This window comes from Thunnus maccoyii, chromosome 2, assembly GCF_910596095.1.
Source record: "Thunnus maccoyii chromosome 2, fThuMac1.1, whole genome shotgun sequence".
In the NCBI taxonomy this organism is placed as follows: domain Eukaryota; kingdom Metazoa; phylum Chordata; class Actinopteri; order Scombriformes; family Scombridae; genus Thunnus; species Thunnus maccoyii.
The window spans coordinates 26655559-26678543 of NC_056534.1; the positions used below are offsets into that span (position 1 = coordinate 26655559).

Consider the following 22985-nt stretch of genomic DNA (forward strand, 5'->3'; position numbering starts at 1 on the left):
AGTAAACAGTTTTTTTTCTTTTTTTCCATGATCTCTCTGTTGGTCCTCTCTCTGTCTTCCTCTCTCTCTCCTCTCTGTGAAAGATAATACGTTTGTATCTGGAGCATGGCGAGATCACATTTCACTGGCACTTAACATCAACCTGAACTCTTAAAGCTTTATAGCATGTGTAAAAGTGCATGTGTACAAACGTGTAGACTTGGAGTGAAAGTTACTAGTTGCACTCAGTTCAATACTACCCGCTTATGGCAGACAGCAATGTCAGTGAACACTCAAGATTGCAAAGATTGCAGGGGGTGGAGATGGAGAGGAGGCAGGCAACAAACACACAGTTCGCAGAAGAGTCTGTCTGAACGGAAAAGTACTGAGAGGCAGGGAGATGGGGAGGTGTGTGGGTGGGAGGGTAGGTATTCATAGAAATAGAGTTGCAGCTGATTCTGTGCCAAGACACACTTGTGCACCTGTATGAAAGAGAATACCACATAGAGTATTTAGACAGAGAAAGTACTCATGTCTGGAGATACTTTAGGCACAGAGACAATCAATCCTGTGCCTGCTTTCTGTCATCCAAACACAGCCAAAGGTTATATTCAGCCTCCAGCACAAAGACTTCAAACGTCATTAGGCGGAGTCAAACCTGCAGCTTATAGCTACTGTCAACATTCAATCGTTGTTGCTTTGTAGGAGAAAAGTCACTAAATATACAAGTCCTCACACATCAGGGTTTTCTTCTTATCCTGGTGACATAAGACATTTGACAGTCAAATCAGTTTCGTACGCTGAGAGTTGCATTTTGTTAATGGGAACCAAAAACTAAGACTGTTCTTTAAGCATTATTTTTTTAACAAGTTATTTCTGTAGTTTATTTTAACATTTATTCTGAATTCTTAATTGAGTGAGGAACATAGAAGAGTCTGAAACTTTTGTGACAGGAAAGTGTGGATCATCAACAACAGAAACCAGTTCAAATACAATATCGCGTGAGAAGCAACTACCAGAAAACCAGTAAATACATCAAAGTATAGTTTGGTGATGCATGTTGTTGATTTTTGTTGGCTTTTTTGCTTGATTTTCAGCTTGTAAGGAACTCTCATGAATGAAAGTTGAAAACTAAAGGGACTTTTGGTGGCTTAAATTATGAATTGAATCTCTTTTTTTTTTTTTTTTTTTTTTTTTTTCTTGTGTGCGGTCTGCATGTGGAAGGGATTTTCTACCGGGGTTTATTTCTGGTTTTCACCACAACGTCAGAAAAACAAAACTAAAACTATATCTTTAAAACTACACTCACCTGACACGAGGAGTACATTTCTTATCAAACTGATTTATCACCTTAAAGACCAATTATGAAACTGATTATACTTGGTGATGGCACAACATGCAAAATAAAAATTTACAGTATATGTGAAGATACACTCAGAGAGACAGGCCCTACAGCTTCCTGTATCTGTTAATGTGCTTGCATTGTATTCATTCTTGAGCTGTGTAGGCAGAGTTATGTAAAGTTAACCTGGTGATGAGTAAGTAAATTATGTAAGCGACAGGAAAATGACTTGACGATCATACATTGATGGAGCGTTTATGAACAGTGTTGGGTAGTAACACATTTCAGTAACATGATTTTTTTTAACATAACATGAAATTTGACGTTCAATAACTACATTACAGTTACTAATCCCAGAAACACTCTATTACATCGACAACTTGGGGGTCGACTTGTTAGCCATCTTATCAGTTTGATCTGGACAGACTGGTCGGCTTAGTTCCACGCTGGAGGCAGTTAGCCGCCACCAAAAGAGGAGTGATGTGACTCTAAATAACTCCAAAATATTATTTACATTCTTAGCTGGTTTGCTAACATTAGCCGCTGATAAGGCTACATTCAGGAATCAGCTGGTGTAGGTCGGAGTTGGGGAATGTGAGGAAAAATGCAACTTTACTGTGAAGATGGGTCTTCATGCAGTCACTGGGGTTAATGTTAAGATAGCTCTTGATGGTCAGTAAATACCTCCAAACTGTTGGATCACTACTTGTTAAACCTGAATATCTCCTCTCACTTGTTAAGCCCAGAAGATGTAATGTGGTTGTGGAGGCTTTTTAATTGTTTAACGGCCCATTTTTACAGAACCCACAGCTGAGTAACGAAAGTAAAGTAATGAGTAATGTAACCAATTGCTTTTTCTGTTGAGTAATGAGTAAAGTAATGGTATTGCTCAATGAGTAATGTGTAATGTTTAAAGTTTTACACCTTCCAAGTAACTTTCCCAACACTGTTTATGATGTGGAAGTTTGGAAGAGGTTATTCAAGTTTAATGTGTGTGCTTGATAAAGCAGGGAAATTATAGCTTTCTTTAAAACATTATTGCTGTGTGTGGTCGCAAGTCAAACAGAGATAAACATGTGTTTAGTCAACTGATAGTGTTGGGACAGGATGTGAGACCAATGCTTCTAGTTCCACACACGCTCGAAGGGGGAAGAAATGTTTGTATTTGACCTTAAGTGGAAAAACAAAGAAAAGTTTCAGTTTACACATATCCTTCATACAACACCTTGTTGAGTCATACGTTGAGTGTGTTGTGTTCTGTGTCAAACTGAATTCACCTCAGGTATGAAAATGAATTTATCAGGCCAACATTTAACATGAACTTTGATATGAATGATATTCATAGCAAAAGGTGTTAGTTGATCTCTCACTTAGCCTCTGGCTTTTTAAAGCTGCTGTGTTTATTAGCTTTATGGGTAACACCTTTATCCTCCACTTTCTGAATTTTGCTTATTGATTATGGTGCTATTCTTTTGCTACAGCTCAAACTCAGAGCCACACTGAGCCCTGACATGTAACCTCTGACTCCAAAGTTTATTCTCAGGCAAGAGGAAAGCCATCTAACCATCTTTACCATAGTAATAGGAGGCACAAAACTTTTGCTCCACCACATTTACCTTTCTTTTTTACCAAATTACACCATTATCATCCTTATTAATCCATGGAGTCCAGTGATTTCATGTGATTCCAACATAGCTCCACTCTGCATCAACCTGAGCAGAGGTCTAATCAGCGAGTGTGAAGTGAGAACATCTGTGTAGGTGTGCAGGGCCTTTTAAGGTCAGAGGGCACAGCTCCTTAAATATGAACGTAGGTATTATTCTGACAAAGAATCCTTACTTTACTCTGAATATCAGTGCTTTACTAGACCGTCAGAAGTGTTTCAAAAGGAAAACCCATCAGGTTTTATTGACTCTTTCTATACTGTAGCACTGTTGCAGTGAGAGTTGTGGCCTGACTGGGAGTTGCCTACAGCACATATGACTTAAATATTAACTTGGCATCCTTTTGGTAGAACATTTTTCTTGATTTGGCTGATTGCAAATATGGGAGAAATTCAACTTGTATTGAATCCAGACCTTGAATAACTACAAAAAACATAAGGAGCATTTAGTGTGTGGCAAATTAAGTGTGACTGAATCAGTTTAAATATTTGACATAGTGCCTTTTTCCTATTTTGTGTTTCAAGCAGAGGTCAGTAACATAAGTATATCCAGCCTCACTGAGGAAATGCAGATGATCCACAATCACTGGCGAGGTCCAAATTCAATATACTGCAAGGAAAGCGTGTCTGTGTGTGTGTGTGTGTGTGTGTAGTGAGGGAGGCAGACATATAACAGGACTTTTTTTCCCCCCACTCAAAAATAGGTCAATAAGTATCGTGCATATCCCTACAGAGGGACTGTAGGCCTCTCTCCACTTTGTGAAATATCTGGCATACTGTTACAAAGAACAGAGGGGGCTCACTAAAATAGTTTGGACTGTGAAACTCCTGCCTTGCTGAAAAGATTTATACAGAGAGTAAAGCATTTTAAGGAGACTGAAATTCACCAGTATTATAAAGCTCCACTAATCAATTTTTTACCCTGAATCAAATGACTACATATACCAAAAAACCCAGAGAGAACTATCGCCACCTCAGTAGTGCTACAGAGCATTTTAGCCTCTTTTAGCTCATAGTTTTGGTTTTACAGTTTCACTGTTCATCACTTTCATTTCTGGCAGCAACAGGCATCTGTGTTCAACCAGAAATCACTACATAGACTACCTGTCCAGCAACAAACAGCAGACAGACAACATTAGCAGGAGCAGGTGAAGAGAGCAGCAAACTAAAGTTTAGCTAGCAAACTAAAGTTATTTTTGTCAAGATGTTTAGTGTGGACTAAAAACTAAAAGAAGTGTGAATATTGGACTTACGTTGATCTTGTGTACAAGATACAACTTGCTCCATAGTTGCTGAATGAGTAAATAAACTATTGTTTACTGGCATGTGGCCAAAACAACTTTATTAGGCAATAATATGTCGGGGATGCCTTTTTTTCCCCCCACCCGCATTCCACAAAGACCCGCCCTACTCTGCCTCTGATTGGCTAGTACCCGTTCTCTTTGTTGGTTGGGTTGGTCAGGTTTAGGTAAAGGGAGTGAAACTGGTTGGGTTAGGGTAATAATATCAGGGTCAGAGCCAGTCAGAGGCAGAATAGTATTTGCAGAGTGCGCGTGGAGGAAAAAAATAATACGTCAGGGATTTGTGCCTGTTAGCATAAATTGGAGTTCTTCTTCTCTCAAGTGGCTAAAAAATCGATTAATGAAACTTGAAGAAAACAACGATGTTTACAAAAGGGCAAATATCACAGGAGGAAATGTCTCAGAATTCACAGGACTGGGACACAGTGTCCTCTACAATTCCCTGTTGAATGTTCTTTTGTTTTACAAGCGGACAAGAAAAAACAGCAGCCCACAGGGAATTCAGCCACCCCTGTGGTTGCATAAGCCCCCATAAACATTTTACGAGTCCCTGGAACAATTCCAAACGTTAATTGTTCTCTCAGAGGTTAATGCTGGTGATTTCAGTGGTGGTTAGCCACCAAAAATGAACTGTACCACCAGTTGTGTATCATACAGTGCTGTGTTTCTGAGTATTGCTGGATGTTCCCGCCCTGTCTGGCAGTGGAAGTCAGTAGAGCAAGCATTGATGGGATATCAGACTCCATGTTTGTTTGTTGGTTTATTTGTTTGTAGTGTGAAAGGGTTGTACCGCCAGTTCCACTGAAACTTGATTTTTTATGGCTTTCAATACTGCTGTAAACAGCTTTGAAGCCAACAAGTTCACGTCTGTCACATTAACTCTAATAACCCAGCCTATTTGATGTGCTCATTACATGTTTTCCTGCAAAATGGCTGATAACTGCAGCTGCTAGATCAATGTGGTGGAGTAGAAAGTTTGCTCTGAAATGTTGCAACTTCTTTGTTTTTTTTCCCCCCTTGTACTGTGCATACACTGCATTTGCGTTACCTATAACTTCTTACAGGGCCCGATATAGTACTTGTTTTTTTTAAGTCTGTATGGGCAGAAAATATCAGCGCTATAATCAAACATAAAGATGCAGTTTGAACTCTGCAATGCCTGGTATGTTAAAGGCTGCAACAGAGTGCACAAACACACATACACACACCTACAGAACACAGAAAAACACATGGGCCATGTGAGTGAGCTTTTCAGGCTTTTGTTGACTTTGGCGCAGAGCCGTCTCCACCCCAGCCCTGCATCCATTCCCTCACATAAACACACACACACATTCATACAACCCCGTATTTTACAGTCCATTCCTTTCACAAACATTTCCTTTTTTTCCTCTCCCTATTATCCCAAGTGGATATGCATGCATTCTTTCTTCCTCAAGTTTTATGAGTCGAGCCAAAACTTTCTGTATGACAAATGTGTTTTTCACTGCGTTGGCCGGGAGCCAAGTCTTGTTTTTCTCTATGAAAATGATGGCTGTGTTTATGATAATTGAGTTTATCTATAATAAAGAAAACATTTTTCTATTAAACTGCCCTACTGTGATAATTTAGATAGTAACCTTGTCTTGAGTCCTTTGGTTTTCCTGGGCTGCATTAACACAGTTTAGTATGGTCAACATAAGCCATGTCAATGTGCAAGTGGCAGCAAGTAGGTGCCAACAAGCAGTTAAAAGATTATCGCTTTTTTTATATATGCAAAGGCTTTTCTCATCTTTTAATCCTTTGTTAGAAACCATCTGTCGAATACACAGTCGCAGTAACCACACACACACATAGACACACACACATGTATGCACTAATATGGCTCTGAGTTGTGTTCACTTCCCGATGTTTGGGGTCGAAACTCGGGCCGTCCAACCACTGAAGAGGGGGGACAACAACTGTCCGCCATCTTGTCAGTGCTGCCGAGCATATGGTGAGACCCCTTTCGCCTCTCTCTTTTTTCATCCTTCCATCCCTCACACCCTTTGCCTCTTTTTTTTTTTCGACCTCCACTCCACCTTTACTTCTTGTCCTCCTCACCCAATCCTCCCATCTGCCAAGCAAGTAGAGCCTGGTCATCCGAGATGCTGCTGCTCTTCTTTCCCCCCCTCCCCCCTGCAGCCTACTCTCTGTTCACTTTCTATCTCCAAGAAGACATACAGAGTTTATCTTCCACCTCGCTCACCCTCCCCTCTTCATTGATTTGAATATACGCTACTGTTATCTCTTCATTGTTTATCATCCGCGCTTTATAGCTTTCTGCACATGATGAATGTACCTTTTGTTTGTCAGAATGATCGTAGAACTTGCCTACCCTGCCAGCTTGCCCTCCAGTCCTACAAATATTTTTTTACACAAAAAGTAAATGACAGCAAATACCTATTGTTATGTTTTTTTGCATTTTGTACTGTAGCATTGAAACAGCATTTCCATATTGTTACCTTTTTTTCTGTAAGCACTTCAGATCTTCATGTTTCTTTATTCTCTCTTTCTATCCAACAGGAGACACACACAGAAGTAGTTCAGTATGGCTCTGAATGTACCGGGTCTGGTGGTGATGGCGGTGTTCTACCTGCTGATCCTGGGCACGGGCATCTGGGCATCCATGCGCTCCAAGAGGGAGGAGAAGAAGTGCACGGGAGACGGCATGGAGATAACGCTACTGGCCGGACGCAACATCAACTTACTAGTCGGCATCTTTACTCTTACAGGTAAAGCAGTCTTGGGGATCGGGGGTTTAGTTCTGACACTAGCTTATCATTTTAAGTCTCTCCCATTTGTTTATGATTATAAATACTGGAATATGTTCTGTTTTGAGAGAAAAAAAGTTGCAAGTGATAACTGACGTCAAGTAGTGGTGTGTCTAAAAAGAGTGGTTGTTTGGTATGCATGAAGAAGTCAGTGGATTGCACAAGCTAGTGTGGAGTCTGTGTCATATTTCTCCTTTAAGATGTGTTTGTCTCTCTGCAGCTACATGGGTGGGTGGAGGCTTCATCCTGGGTATAGCTGAAGCAACATACAACCCAACATTAGGCGCAGTGTGGGCTCTCATGCCTGTGCCTTATGTCCTGACCTTCTTCTTAGGTGAGTAACACCACTGACCACAAGCCTTAACCATGAACCATAAATCCTGGCACCGCCGACACTTTCTTCTTCTTCTTATTCTTCTTCTACTTCTTCGAATGATGTAACTTGATTCCAATCTGGATCAAATTAAATCGGATACAACTGTGCTTATGAAGCCAAACATAAAGCGTGTACACAAGGTGTAATGGTCTCATATGCAGGGTCTGAAATGAATACCGCCAGGCAGCAGTAAATGCCAGTAGAATTAGATGTTGACAGGCAGGTATCCGGACACATATTAAATAGCATTCCCACACTGGAAAACATCACTTAAATGCAAACTTTGGTCCTGCGAGATCTTTTTCACGTCTCTAAGCTAAATGTCGGTGAGGTCAGGAAAGATTGTTGTCAACATTTTATTTTCAATGCTTCCTGTGTTTACACTGAGTAGCTAATGAAAGTCATGTGGGATAATGACACTTGAGTGCATTACAAATCCACACTACTGGTTTGGTAGCAATGTTATTTGCAGTGTAAGTGTTTTAGCAACCAACACAACCTGCTATGCAGGACCAATTCCAGACAACTGAAAAATTAAGCCATTCAGTGTTTCCACATACATTAAAGGCAATAGATAACATCAAAATGAACTTCACAGTCTGTTCCGAGCTGAGGTGTTGTTGACCCCTAATGCAACATCAACCCCCCCAACCCCCATCTGACTCCACACACCAATAAAAGTGTCGCTCACGTTAAAAATAGGTCCATGAGAAATCAGTTTTGGATGGTAACTCGAGGCAACAGGTGCAAAGGGATGAGTTCACCGAGAGACTTGAACTGAAGAGACCTGCATTCACTGAACTGACATGCTGAGTTATTCATCTGTAAACATTTGCAGCAGGTGATATCATCAGTGCTCAGGTCCAGTGTCACAATGGCCTGCGTGGTGTGAGAGTTATGGGAAATGGAAAGTCCAAAGTCCCAAAGGAAATATAAGATTCCCTGTTCTGTTTGCATCCATTGTTGGGCAAGTGGACCCATGAGTTCAGCTGAAGGTGTTTATTGTGTTATCTGGAAGGAACACTTGTTTTTCTTATTGTTCACGCGCAGTGTTCCCTCACTATCCCGCTCCCCCTCTTCCCCTTCTTCCTTTCTCTCTCATTTGGGTTTTCAAATGATTGAAATATGGGCATGTTTTAAACGAAATGACCACATCATTTCCAGAAGAGTGACTGATTTCTCGCTAATCCCTTCCTTTTCACTCCAGGTGGCTTTTTCTTTGCCAAGCCCATGAGAGAGAACAACTATGTGACAATGATGGACCCTTTCCAACAGAAGTATGGGAACTTCCTGAGCAGTGCGCTGATCTTTCCTGCACTGGTGGCCGATGTGCTGTGGGTGGCACGCACACTCGTCAGCCTGGGTAAGTTACTTCACACTCTAACAGTCTTTGGCACTGTAATGTGTGCACACACTATGCAATCGTGCAGGCACCCACAAATCTGGGTACACAATGTGCATGAACACTAGAGAAGGAAAACAGGTGCACGTTGATGATTGGTGCATTTTGGCACCAACAGAATCATGTCAGTGATGTACTGGAAGTGACCAGATGAGAAAAAAATAAAAGGAACACTTGACAATATAATACTAACATCCCCACCACAGCTACAGCTATAAACATCAATAACAACGTTCTTTTGACACAGTCAATATCATTTTCATCAACTATTTATTACTTAGCCGTTGTAAATGATTACATTATATTGTCAAGTGTTTCTGTTATTTTGACCACACCATTGATTTAGCTTCTTTAGTTCAGTAGATAACAGTTTATATTACAAGACCAAAAGTTTTATGAATGCTTGTAAACTGCAAATGTTAGCATGCATGGTTAACTAGCTGCAGAACTAACCAAACTTCCAAACCCAAGGAGCACATTATTAACATGTTAGTTTTTGGGGGGTTAAGGGTTAGCTTAGAAAACCCTGTTCTCAACTAGCACACACACACACTGTGTTAAGGATAAATGTTAGTAGCTCTGTCCTGCACTTTATCTGATCTTGGGAAGTTCAACTGAAATAGCGTTAGGTCTGCTAGACACATCAGGTAGTCCTGAGCTGATGTATGTTTTTTTTTTTCTTGTAATGTTAAAAGTGCAAACGTGGTGTTTGAAAAAAAAATGAACAAGCATGTAAGCAGCCAAACAGGGTTATGTTAGAACGAAATACTACTCTGATCTTACATTTGTCCTTATCATACTTGTATGCTGTTTCTTTATTTCCATATCCATGTATTTCAACATCGATTACCAACGAGTGAGTATGTACGAGAATGTAAAACCTGACAGCAACTAAGTGGGGCGGGGCTTAGCAAACTATCAATTAACAACAATGATGGGTTGCAAGAAAAAAATGCATTCTTTTTTATTTCATATCTTTAATCACAGGTATTCCACATGAATTTAGACATAATTAGTTTAATTTATTTCTATTTATTTTTCTACTGTACCCATAAAACATAATATGGATAAAGCCACCCAGATGCTGTCAACGCTTGTCTTTGCTCCTCTGCTTAAATGAAAAACACAAATGTTGACCCTTAGTATAAAAGCACAATGAGGGTCAGTCACTAAAAATAACTAATTGTTGCAGTTGATTATTATCACTATAATCATTGAGAACAACAAGATAACTTATTTAAAGATTAAAGTGTGTCCTTGTGATACAAGTAGTACTCTAGTTGTTTCTATATAAGCTACTAAATTTGGTGCCATTGTATCTACTGTTCTTTCTATAATCTGAAAGTGATCGTTTAATTCTGTGTGTGTGTGTGTGTGTCTGTGTCTGTGTGTGTGTGTGTGAGATGGGGGCCTTTGAAAGTGAATGCAAGTGTGTATGTGCTCTGCAGTGTGAATGTGCGTGGATGTTTGTGTCAGAGAGAAAGTGTGTGTGTATGTGTGTGTGCGCGCGTGTTTACATAATGTTTTCTTGTGTGTGTTTTAACGCTGTTTTCTTTTCCAGTGTTATTTGAAAAAGGGGGTTAAACATCGAGCAGCCTGTTGATTGTGAAAGGTGATCAATTATTCAAACCAGATTGCTGTGTCATTAGAGACGTTTCCATTGTCTGTGCCAAGGGTCTGACTGATTGACAAGGTTACATGCTTAATTATAATAATAATAATAATAATAATAATATATGTGTGTAAAATGATGTTCAAAAAGACTTGAGGGGAAACAGTGTTTGAGTCACCAAGGTAGCACTGCAAGCTGTGCTGACGCTCCACAAAAGGACTGGTAGGGAGGCAGGAATGTTTCTGAGACAGTTTTGTCCAAACATATTAAACCAATATAGAATCGGGGGACCCCTCACTCCTCAGTAAAACCTCCTGTCGTTGTTTCTGGGACAGTAATGCATCCCCTGCGTGTGCTTGGCATCACATGCACACACAAAACACACACACACACACAGAAACACTTGACACTCCAGAGAGTGCGCTGAGCATTTGACCCGCAGGGGCGTTGTTGCTGGGAGACTGTTTATGTGTGTGTGTGTGTGTGTGTGTGTGTGTGTGTGTGTGTGTGTGTGGAGTATAAACTAAACTTCATGGCCTGCTTGTGCAAGTGTGTGTGTGTGTGTGTGTGGTGGTTCAGTGCCAGAAAGGATTTAACTTTTAAAAACACACTCTCCATGTGCTGTCAGTCAGCCATATAGTATCAACAGTACACAGTCATGGTCACATTTCTGCCGGGAAGGAATCGGGGACAGTACAGAGAGGTTGAAAAGGGATGTGTTTGTGTGTGTGTATATATGTGTGTGTATATGTGTGTGTGCACACGCACATGCATGAGTTTTGAAAGTGGGATGAGGATCTAAAAACAACACGGGGGGATATTTAGGCAGCTCTTTCCCTCTGTCCATCCGTGGTGCTGTCTATTAAGCCCCAGTGGCCCCTGAATCTCATTTCACCTTTCCTTTTCCTAAATTTAGCACAGTGGGGAACAGCACAGCTCAGCACAGTACAGATAAGAGATCTGGCACTAAATCTGGAAAGCAGACCACCCAGGAATGATTTACGATACAGTGATTATGTTGCGTTATGTCCCGCCATAAAAAGTTATAGGACAAACAACAACACTAAGGCTCTGTTGGATCTTACAGGTCCAGTTCACACCTGGTATCAGAATGCATCTCGACTGAGCTAAAACTGTGTTAAGACTGATTTCAGGATACATTTGAAGACGTTTTGGAGGGAGACTGTGACTGCTGGTCTAAAAAATGTATTTGTATACTACAAAACACAGCAAAGCTACAAAACTTCAAAACTATAAAAAGTTCAAAATAAAAGTGATAAAAGGTCTGAAGAGTGACATTTTAGAGATCTGTCATACAAAGTTAATTTGTTATTGTGGTCATGTTTACATTGGCATCACTTACTACCTCTAAATGTGGAGTTCTGAGTGTGTTTGCAGTGCATTCACACCTTATTTAGAGCTTTTCTAACTAGATGCATTTTAGTGCCAAGTGTGAACAGGCAATCAGTAATTATAGTAACTGTATTAACTGTTACGTGATAGGTTAGTCTGTCTGTAGAATTGTAGAAAAGGTACAAAAACTATTTTAGATAATATGACCAATTAGATGTATCAAATAGGGTGACAAAAACCTTTCAGTGTAACAGATCAGATATCAAAAATGTCAAACACAGGATGAAAGATCAAACTGAAACAGTCAGGAAAGCATCATCTCAACACAAGAGGATAGAAAGTTGAGGACAGGGTGGTTAAGGGGGTGGCAGGATCAGTAGGGGGATGACAGGTCAGCGGGGTGGGGAGTGGCGATCGATGGTGCCGATCTGACGCTTCTCTGTTTAAGGGCATTGTTGTGGTGTGGCTGCAGGCTGCGGCTGGGGGGACCCTGGCAATGTGGGAGAAGAGACGGTGAAGGTAGTGACGTTTTGCTTGCCTTGTTTGAGTAACAAGATTTTTTTTTAATTCACTTGTTTACATTTACTTATTATTTTTTTAATATAAAATTTCAATTGTTTCACTACTAGAAGACACTTCTCTCTACCTTTTTCTTGATTTTTTATTAATTAATTTAGAATTATCAGTATCTGTTATTACAAAGGTGATACTGTAATTCACCCAAGAGGCTGAAAAAAGGAATGTTTTGGAGTCAATCAGTCACAATCAATAGGCTGCTTCTGTTACGTGTTTTTGTACAGTTATGTTTGTTATAAGTTTTAGCATTATCACTTTTACGTTGGCTTGTTGCATTATCTTAGCTCTTGGATGCTTTTTAAAGGTTTAAGCCAAAAACACACATGCTTAAGTGTAACTTTATTGACTTAAATGACTAGCAATGTTTGCTCTTTGTTGGTTAAAGTGTCATTTGTTTGTCAATGTTTTTGGGAAATACTGCTTAAGGCATATGAACAGTATAACACAACAATGTCATTGACTAGCTTCTAAGTAAAGTAAAGTATAAGTGCATAAGAGTGGATGCATGTATATGTGTGTGTCTGTGTGAGAGAGAAATGATTTTAAAAACAACAGAGACTAAGAACCTAATAAAACACGTAATTAAACTCACCACATAGGCAGTTGCATGTATCTGTAGCAACAATCATCTGTGAATTAGACAACTTGCTTGAGGACTTGGCTCTTTCAGTCCTCCGGTGTTCATCACTCTGCTGTGTTGTTCTAGGCGGAACTATGAGTGTGATCCTGGACCTGTCCTACATCTACTCCATCATCATCTCCTCAGTGGTGGCCATAATCTACACACTGCTGGGGGGGCTCTATTCAGTGGCTTACACGGATGTCATCCAGCTCATCCTCATCTTTGTCAGCCTGGTGCGTAACATTTATCGACCCCTTCACACAGCGGCCATTTTGAACAATTAGGTCAGGGAACCTTAGAGCTCCAGCTCCACTCATTGAATGATGAACATCATTCAAGTATGTGTCCGATCAGATTACTCACTCAAGTACATAGTAGAAAAAAATGGATGAAGGAATAGAGGGATCAAATTTATTACAGGTCTATTACAGTTACTTGCTAGCTAATTAATTATGCTAGCTGATTAAATTACCTGCTAAACTAAAGCATATACTGATTTCACTAGCTTATTTGAAAACAGTAAAGTCTATTTGAAGTTCCCTCAGTTTTCAAATCTTTGACATGCTAATAAAGCTTTTGTTGCTCAAAGACCACAAAGTGGCACCACAACATTCCTAGTATGTGGCACTAGAAACTTAGTGACCTGCTAACTACTTTAGCTGACAAGCTAACCGCTAACACTGCAGCCAGCCAGGAACAGCTGTCACAATAGCTCTCTGAGGATTGTACCTTTTATTAAATTCAATAAAGAGTTATTTAAGAGGGGGATAAAAGTTCAGCAAGCTAACAAGCTTGCTAACTGACTGTTGGCAAGTTCCTTTCATGAAATTTCCATTTTCTTCTGTGCGCTTTGAAGATTTCTTGTCTATTTCAACTGAAAAGTTGAGTTTCAGAGTCCATGAAATTCCATGAAAACTGAGCCAAACTACATTAGTTGATGAGGATCATGGGATATGATTTAAAAAGCTCCAGGATAGCTACTAAATGGATCTTGTGATTACATTATTTTGACAATAAAATACTGATAATGCACAACCAATGAGAGCTATGTAGATCTAACCATAATGTGACATAAGAGAGCTGCACACCAACAACACAGAAATTGCAGTTTCAACTCCAACTCTAGTTTCAGATTCCTAATTTCCAGTTCCCCCACTGGGCCCATAATCAGATTAGATGTCTTTGTGTTTGTGTATGCAGTGGGTGTGTGTTCCTTTCCTGTTGACCAACCCTCACTCTCTGGACATCTCACTGACGGCCTACAACGAGACCTTCCAGGCTCCCTGGGTAGGCACGGTGAAGCTTGATGAGGCCGGCAAGTGGTTCGATGACTTCATGCTGTTGGTGAGTGGGAGAGGACATTATACACTTACACAGGGAGTACAAAATGTCATCTGATATACAAATTATGCAGTATTTACATAACTCCTGCCTCGCAGCAGTTAAATTAAATTTAACCCAGCAGCTAAATTATCAGGCTTATTTCAATGAGAAAACAGCCAAGCATAACAACAGCAGAGGGTTATTCTTTCTGGTCCTGCATTGCTGTGTAAAACTGACTCCTGTCATCATGTCTGAACCGTGTGTTTGTACCAGGCTCTGGGCGGATTGGCCTACCAGGCATTCTACCAAAGAATCCTGTCTGCCTCGTCTTACACCCAGGCTCAGGTGACCTGCTTTGCTTCTTCAGCCTTCTGCCTGGTGCTGGGTATCCCCTCTGTGCTAGTTGGAGCTGTGGCTGCATCTACAGGTACCCACTCTTAACTTACAGATTTGGAAAATTGTTACGCTAAATTTTATTTGGCTTAGTGTCTGTGTTGACCATAGATCTCTATATTTGAAATGGTAAAAAATCATTTCAAATAAATTTCCCCACAGTCAAGGTTCCTTTGCTCTTAATCAAATTTGTTCATCCATCCATCCTCCTAGACTGGAACTCAACCCTCTATGGATTGCCCACCCCATATGATCGTGACCAGGCAGGCTCCATCCTCCCCATTGCCCTGCAATTTCTCACACCCCCCTACATCTCCGTCATTGGTATTGGAGCTGTAGCTGCTGCTGTCATGTCCTCCATGGATTCAGCCCTGCTGTCCTCTGCCTCATTGTTCTCCTCAAATATCTACAAGAACATCATCAGGAAGCAGGTGAGAATTTTAGAGAAGAAAGATGCCAGTATGTATGTTCTTAACCAAATATTACTGTACTGCCTTACAATGGCAGAGAGCAGTAACTACAGAAACAGAGAGGTTGAGACGGTTGAGATACTATGTAATAAAGTTGTAAAACCTTAATTTTATGATGTTTTATAGCTGATTATTACAGTCATTACACAAACTATGAAAAAACGTTTAGATACTGCACTCTGGACTATCCAGAGGATGTGTTGGGGGTGGTGGGAAATAGTATCTGCAGACATCAAACATCACATGCTCTTGTTTTTTCATCAGCTTTCTTGTCCATTTGAACTATTGAGCTACGTAATACATTTGAATATGTAAATTTAAATGTAGCTCAGCCACATCAAATCATGTGAACTCCATTAAAGTCAGAGGCTGCAAAGACGGCAGTTACTGCTGCTCTGCAAAGCTAGTTAGTGTATAGCAGGTCTAGTTTATGCAATGTCTTTACTTTCTTTCCATTATAATTAAATTTTGTTATAACCTTATTTATGTGATATTACAAATTCTAGTTGTAAAATATGCTACATCAACACATATTTTCAGTTGAAGCAGGTAGCGGATAAATTAGCTATAGCTAAGGCTATCTCATCAATTAACTTTAATCATCTGCAGCCACTGCAGTTTAGCTTTTACCTCTGTTTGGTAGTTCTTGCACATTTTAGATGCTGTTTTTAATTAATTTATTTATTTATTTTTAACCTTGCATTTCTTCAGTATACTATTTTTTATATGCTAACACTGTATGTGAAATCAGTTGTATAATGTTTCTTGTGTTTTGGAGGAAGCTTTCTATAATCAGAGAATAACTGGTATAGACAGCCAAAGCTGTCCAGGCATGGTAGTCAGGATTTGCCAGTCCTTGAAGCATACGTGATAAAACTGCTGCTTTTCTGGAGAACTGTCACATATCAATGCCACCATCATGTGTGTTGCCCTAAAAGTTAGGATATCTTGGCCTCTGCTGCTTTGATTTTCTAATTCCCCCAAATTTATGAAAGTGCAATACACAATCAATACAAAGTCACCACTATAACCATTTGATGACCATTATGCAATGTCATTATCTTCCTTTAAGCATCATAAATCTGCCTTCTTTTACAGTAATAATCCACTGAGAATAAAATGCCTTTCATGGCCATCATGAAGGATCTTGTGTTGGTAACACCAAGACATTTACAGACTGTATCATTATATTGTACTCTGACAACACAAGCTGGAGGCTGCAACAAAGCAGCTATTGACTCTACAATACTGTACATACTGTACAATATGCCCACTGTCTCAGATTGAGTCTTGTTTATGATGTTTGCCCTCTCATAACAATGATCTATTTCATTATTTCACCCCCAAGGAATGTTCCATATAATGGGCCAGTTCACACTCAGTCTGTTATAGTGATGTAGCCTTTGTGAGAGGGTCTCTTGGCTGAAGAGGCCTCAAGAAGAGATGATCCTCACATTGTATAAAAAGGTGTGATGTGAAACTTAAGTGTTTGTCTTCTGTTTCTTGGTTCAGGCGTCAGACCGTGAGATGCAGTGGGTGATCCGTATCTCAGTGGTGGTGGTGGGTCTGGCTGGCACTGCCCTCACCTTCCTGGACAGCAGTGTCCTGGTCTTCTGGCTGGTGGGTGTGGACATGTCCTACACCATCATGTTCCCTCAGTTGGTCTGCATCCTCTTCTTCAAGGTATCCAACGGCTACGGAGCCACTGTGGGCTACTTGATGGGAATCATCATGAGGGTCCTGAGTGGCGAGCCCCTCATCGGCCTCCCGCCCGCCATCCGCTTCCCCGGCTGCCGGTTGGACGCAGAGGGAAAGCTGACCCAGTTCTTCCCCTTCCGCACTGCAATCATGATCATCTCACTCGTCTCCATTCTGCTCTTCTCCTGGCTTGCATCCATCATTTTCAACAAGGGCCTGCTGTCTGAGAGGTGGGATGTGTACAAGATCAAACGCAAGCAGAAACCAACAGCCAAAGCCACAGAGGACAAGAGGACCAACTCTGATAACGAAGAACCCTCCGTGTCCAAGCAGCTACTGGACACCACTACTAGCTGCTGAGGAGGCTCACGAAGAAGGAGAGAAGATGGGCTCTGGCTGGAGGCGGACATGTTCGCCTGCCAAGCAGGAGTTCACAGAGGGGGAACAACAGCAAAGGCTGGACATTGAGTACAGATTCTGTACAGTATCACAGTGAATTTGTGGCAATAATATAAAACCTTTATTAACAAAGTGTGATCTGAGCTCTCTGGCACACTACTTCATCATTGTCTTCTATAGAGAATACAGTAAAAACAGGCTACTTGGCTAGTTTATGTTAACAAACAAACCATTAGTCAGCATAGCATACAGTGAAGATACTTACATACATATAGGCCCAACTTATACAACAATCTAACTGAGAACGAATAGGAGATTGTGTTGCTTTATACTGTATATCTTCATACATCACTGAAATGGAGGCAATCCACAGAGAGAACCCAGAGGCAAGTTCAACACTCGAGCCATTTAAATTCACTTCCATTTAGAAAAAACAACAGGACTAGTCAAATAAGTGATGAAGTTTAACAAAGTTAAATTTTAAGTAATACAACAAATAAACAGACTTGTACATTTGTATAGATTGAGATACTACCCAAATACAGAGGACGGATGCGTCTGCTCCTTGTTGTTCCTAAAGACCAACAACACTTTAAAGCAAAAACACATTTGCACAAGAAATGGACTTCATCCCAAAGGAACAATCAGTCCAACAGAGTGATGATAAAATAGTTTACAATTCACTTTTAACAAAATGTGTAATTATTTATAAGCTTTTGCTGTTCATAAAAGAGAGCATCAGACTGTGTCACTCTCAGAAACAGGAATGCAACAAGCCATCTGACTCATCCTTTACTAGATAATTATTAATCAGCTCGGCCCAGGTGTTGCTGGCAGGAAACGTGTCTCACAACACTGTACTGTACTGCTGCAAGTGTGTCTAGCTTCTCTTTCAGTTTGAACCTCTGCAAACAATTTGCAACCATGTGCAGCATGGCCGGGCTCTCTTTCACACCAGAATAAAAAATGCCACCCAAAGAACAAAAAACAAGCGCACGTTCTGCACTGTTCCACGGCGCATTTGTTAAAGACATTTTATCAACAATCTGTTTGAATGTGATCTGATCTCTTCCTTTCTCAGATGATCGGCTGCCTCCAGCTCTTCTATGTAGCGTGTCTTGCTAGATGATAATATAGTTTTTAACTTGTGAAATATCACACTTATACAAAGAATCATTGCTTACACACCAATCATGATTTTATTTTAAAATGACAGATAGTAGTTCTTTCTGATCACCAAATTGCTTAATTGTGTATCATCCTAAATGTATGTTTTGCAAAAGTCCACACTCCTAAAACAAAAGGATCTCAATTTTGTAAAAATGAATATGTATGAAACGAGAAGATAATCAGAGTTAAGTGAACATATCTAAGATGTGAAGGTTTACAGTTACATGTAACTGTAAACCTTCACCACTCAAATACTGCTCAACAGACACCAGCAAGTTTAAGACTTTTTTTCTTGTTACAACACTGTGACAAAGTGTGAAACCCACCCAGGTACGGATGAGTGTCCCACCCTGTCTGACTGCTCCAAGTTGGGTTGCAGTGCGATTGTTGGTGGCTTTGCTGTCCAAGCAATACTAAAAATCACAAATGGCAACCAACGACACTTGGACAAAAGTGAAACAAACACTATGTCAGGCTTTTTAATCGCTCAATAATTTTTGATCTAATGTCTATTTAATTTTACCCGTTTTTGTGAACAGCGGCAGGGAGAGGCAAGGCTGCAGAACTCGATCTCCCAGCATGCCACAGTTACTGTAGGCCCATTCCCCTCCGTTGCAATTTTTACTAAGATGATATAACTGAATGTAGCGGTTTTCTACAACTGCATGGAGAGAAAGAACGCCAGACATCTCCCTCGTTTTCCTCCTCCTCACCCATTCCTCCTCCTTTTCACTCTGTCTCTTCTCAGCCTGGAAAGGCTCGAGAGAGAGAGAGGTGTTTTTCAGCATGTCTGTACTGTATAGTTTTTTTTTTTTTCTGTAATATACTATATGCAAAGTTGTAGTTTACAGTGGGATCATTTTTTTTTCTCTGGGGTGGTAGAAAGGTTTGCAGCTAAGAGAATTATCTGAGAATTATCACGAAAGATTCACAACAGTACAAATTTTACTCCTCTTTATTAATCAGATTTTACACAGATAACTGACTGTTCAATGACCCTTGTGTTTTTTTTAATTTATCTTGTGTTGTACTGAGCCTGCAATTTGTTATGCAAAGAGATTCTCACTAATGAGTGACAGTCAGAAAGCCTTCCTCTATCATACTGTAGCCTTAAATATCACTGGAAACTGGTTTCACCCCGCTGTTGGCGGTTATTTGCTGGACATCATAAAATGGATGTATACTCTAGTCACTGTTCAAATACCTCATGGAGTTGTAATGTTGGCTTTAAGTATACAAAACTTTGACCTATGATTCTGACTTTTATCCAAAACATATTGTATGAATGTCATTTTCCAAAGACTGATCGCACAGAACAAACTGTCTCAAAACAGTACCCATGCAGGACACGATGCATGCATCTTTTTTATGTGCGATTGTGATTTCTACCAATATTATACTCTTGTACTGTACAGCCTAATCATGATTTGTATATTTACACTTTTTATTTTTTATCTAAGTCGATTTCTATGCGTTGTGAGTTTCAGAGGGGAAATTTTATCTCAAGTTGGCAACGTTTAAAGTCAAATAAATACCTTCAGTTTTGCAGATGTAAATGTAGAACATCACCTTCATGTTCAGATCACTGGATGACAACTCGCATGTTTGTTCAGTGATTCTGAACAGATGTGCCTCCTGCACACGTCACAGGAAAAAAATGTTACATGCTATTATGTGAAAGTAAAATCAGAGTGAACACTTTTGTCCAAAAAATTACATACTGTCTCCAGACATGATATGTTGGAACACTCAGTCCTCAGCAAGCCGTCCACACTATAGCAAAGGATGGCAACGCCTTCATAATGGACTGTATGTACATGTATTGTCATCCGTGCGTTTCACTTTTATCACTTTTGAGCAGATTTGTTTTATTTTCCATGCTAAGTTAGTCAGATGTCATCTATAAAAGTACTGGACAGTTGTTAGTTTTATAATATAAATAGGTAGTGAATTATATATTTTATTTCCCCCTAATATGTATTTGGTTTTATACTATTATGCATGTTGATTGTCATTAACTGCGTTTGTATACTGAACTTTCGTGAAGGCTGTTCTTTCTTGCCACTTGGCAAGGTCCTACTTTGTAATCGATTAATGTAAATCCCCATGGGGTGATGTTCTGTCGGAATAAATGCTGAAACCAAATGACTGTTTCTTTGTGGTCTAAATCATCTATATGAGTTAAGCAACACACATGCCTGCCGGGAAAAGTTGTAAATATAAATTGTTTTTCCAAACATTTAGCCAACTTTACAAATGGTGGGCAAGCTGCTAGAACTATGCAGGTAGTAAAAACTATACAATGGTTGGACTAAGAGGAAAAAAAACGAATTATGCAAAAAGAACATAATACATTAAGTATTAGTTTAGTATAAGTATAGTGTGTGCAGTGAAATATTGACTGTATTACAAAAAGAAATCAGTCTTACTATGCACTTTGTGCTCAAAACTAAAAAGGATAAGTGATCTGGTGATAAGAGAAGCCATGAAAGGTGCCCCACTTCATCCTGGTGTTCATAAAACCACTCTATGAAGCTATAATTCACATGAGATGGTTGCCTGTACAATGACATATCCACCAAAACATGCAGCTGATGACACACTGTCCCAGTGTTGGAAATAAATTAATGTCACTCAGAGTCTATTTTATCTAGTACTGAATTATTATTTAATTTATCTCTATGAATAAGCTTCAAAGCTGTTGTCAGTACTGTTGCAAGCAATTTTTAATAGTCATTGTATACAATTTAACTGTTTGAGAGCCAAGCACATGCAGTAACGATTACTGTTGACTCATGTTACCCTGAAAACTCTCAAGTGATAATGTGTCAGTCCCCCGAAGTGACATGTAAGGGATTATCCACTTATACCATTTGCAACTCTATATGTAAGTGTTTATTGATATGTTCAGGCTCTATACTGTTTAAAATGAAAACTGTGTTGTAACTTTGTCCGTGTTAGAATAAACTTTACTAGCCCTTAAGTGAAACAAGCTGAAGCTTAATCACTAATTAGTTCCCTACAATTTTGAGGATATGAACATTGTGGCCATATGTTATATGAGACCATGATTAATACCTTCCTACCTTTGACTTGAATTGCCAGTGTAACTTCCTTTGTAACTGTTTCCTCTTATGTACTGCTATAATCATTTTGTTTACCTTAATCTGAGGATGTAACAGTAAAAATGGAGGTCTGAATTAGGAAAAGACATTAAATTAAATCATAAATTGGATTTTGTTTTGCTCTCATTATAGCATAATATTCAAGGACCAGCTACATTCATGCAACCATGCTCATGGTTTTGCTTGGTTATATTCTGTAAATCCACTGTTTCCAAAACAGTTGAAAACTAATTTTCAAACATCATTATTTTCTGAGCTTAGCCAATCATAATCAAGTCTGCAAGTCTTTAGAAAAGTGATTCTGCAGCATCCTGTAAAGAGGGACATCCGGTGCACCTACTCAAACTCTCAAACTTGTTTGAACATCAGTTTCCTTTCTTGATTCCCAGGCATTTTTAAAAGTCAACAAAGTATGAAATTATCAGCACTTAAAGAATCTACAACCATACAGCGGTTTAAAATTGACATTAGTGCCAAGCTCAGACTCTTGCAATATCATAATTTCTTTTTCTGCCACACTGGTGACTGAGACAGCACATGAGGGGGACGTGTTTCCCCAGGAGTACTCCTGGAAAAGTGTTGCATTTTATTTTATTTATTTTTTGGGAATAGAATTTTGTTGTGGCACTTTTAAATGTAAACTGTAGTGCACACCACAACTACATCTGCGTGCAACACTTCAGAGGCCAGTGTCAATTTCCTCACTGTATATGTATGTATGTATATATGTATGTATATGTATGTGTGTGTGTGTGTGTGTGTGTATATATATATATATATATATATACACATTGTTACAATGTCAGGTGGATGTTCATATTAAACGTGGCCAAAGTGTAAAATAATGTGGTAAACGTATGTAGAAGCAATCCCTGTGAGCAAAAAGACTGCTCTGAATGCTCGGTTTCCAATGGTTTTTTCTACTTTCAGCCTGAGCTGATGTTGGCTCAAGACAGATTTCTTTATATGGTCATCGGTTCCAAGCACAGTGCGCCCGTTCACTGCCCCCGCTCAGCTAACATTATGGCATTTTTCCATTGTTTTGAGGTAGTCACGCCAGCCATGACTTGAGTAAAGCTGGCACACTGTGAGTGTTTTTCCATTACACAGCAGGGCAAAGTAAAATAAGTTGTTTACCCCTTGGAGGTGTGCTGGTCATCTGCAGCTCTTCATCAAACATTATCATCACTGTGGCTGTTTCTGCTTGTACTATTCCTCCCTGCATTATTTCTAACTGATCAACTGAGCAAAGTTCAGTTTCAGTAATGAATTTAACAATTTCATTACATTTATGATTATGATTTACAGATTACAACATCTTAGTTATTAATTTTATAATTAGTAAATAAATTGTGTATTATTAGCAATTTCACACTTTTAAATGTTGTAGAT

At 39.6% G+C, this 22985-nt stretch overlaps 1 protein-coding gene across 3 annotated transcripts in view; it reads left to right on the forward strand.

The window, feature by feature from the left end:
• LOC121914004 (high affinity choline transporter 1-like) overlaps window positions 1-20613 on the forward strand; it is a 34238-nt gene extending 13625 nt beyond the window's left edge. For 2 of the 3 annotated variants that reach the window (XM_042436935.1, XM_042436927.1), the window contains exons 2-9: window positions 6827-7035; window positions 7295-7408; window positions 8658-8813; window positions 13100-13248; window positions 14216-14359; window positions 14612-14765; window positions 14945-15162; window positions 16714-20613. In XM_042436935.1, coding sequence (XP_042292869.1) covers window positions 6852-7035; window positions 7295-7408; window positions 8658-8813; window positions 13100-13248; window positions 14216-14359; window positions 14612-14765; window positions 14945-15162; window positions 16714-17259 — 1665 coding nt within the window. In that variant the 5' untranslated portion in view covers window positions 6827-6851 and the 3' untranslated portion in view covers window positions 17260-20613. Of the gene's footprint in view, window positions 1-415; window positions 6258-6826; window positions 7036-7294; window positions 7409-8657; window positions 8814-13099; window positions 13249-14215; window positions 14360-14611; window positions 14766-14944; window positions 15163-16713 lie in introns of those variants that run through there. The other variant, XM_042436945.1, reaches the window with a different exon arrangement.
• Window positions 20614-22985: the final 2372 nt, after the last annotated feature.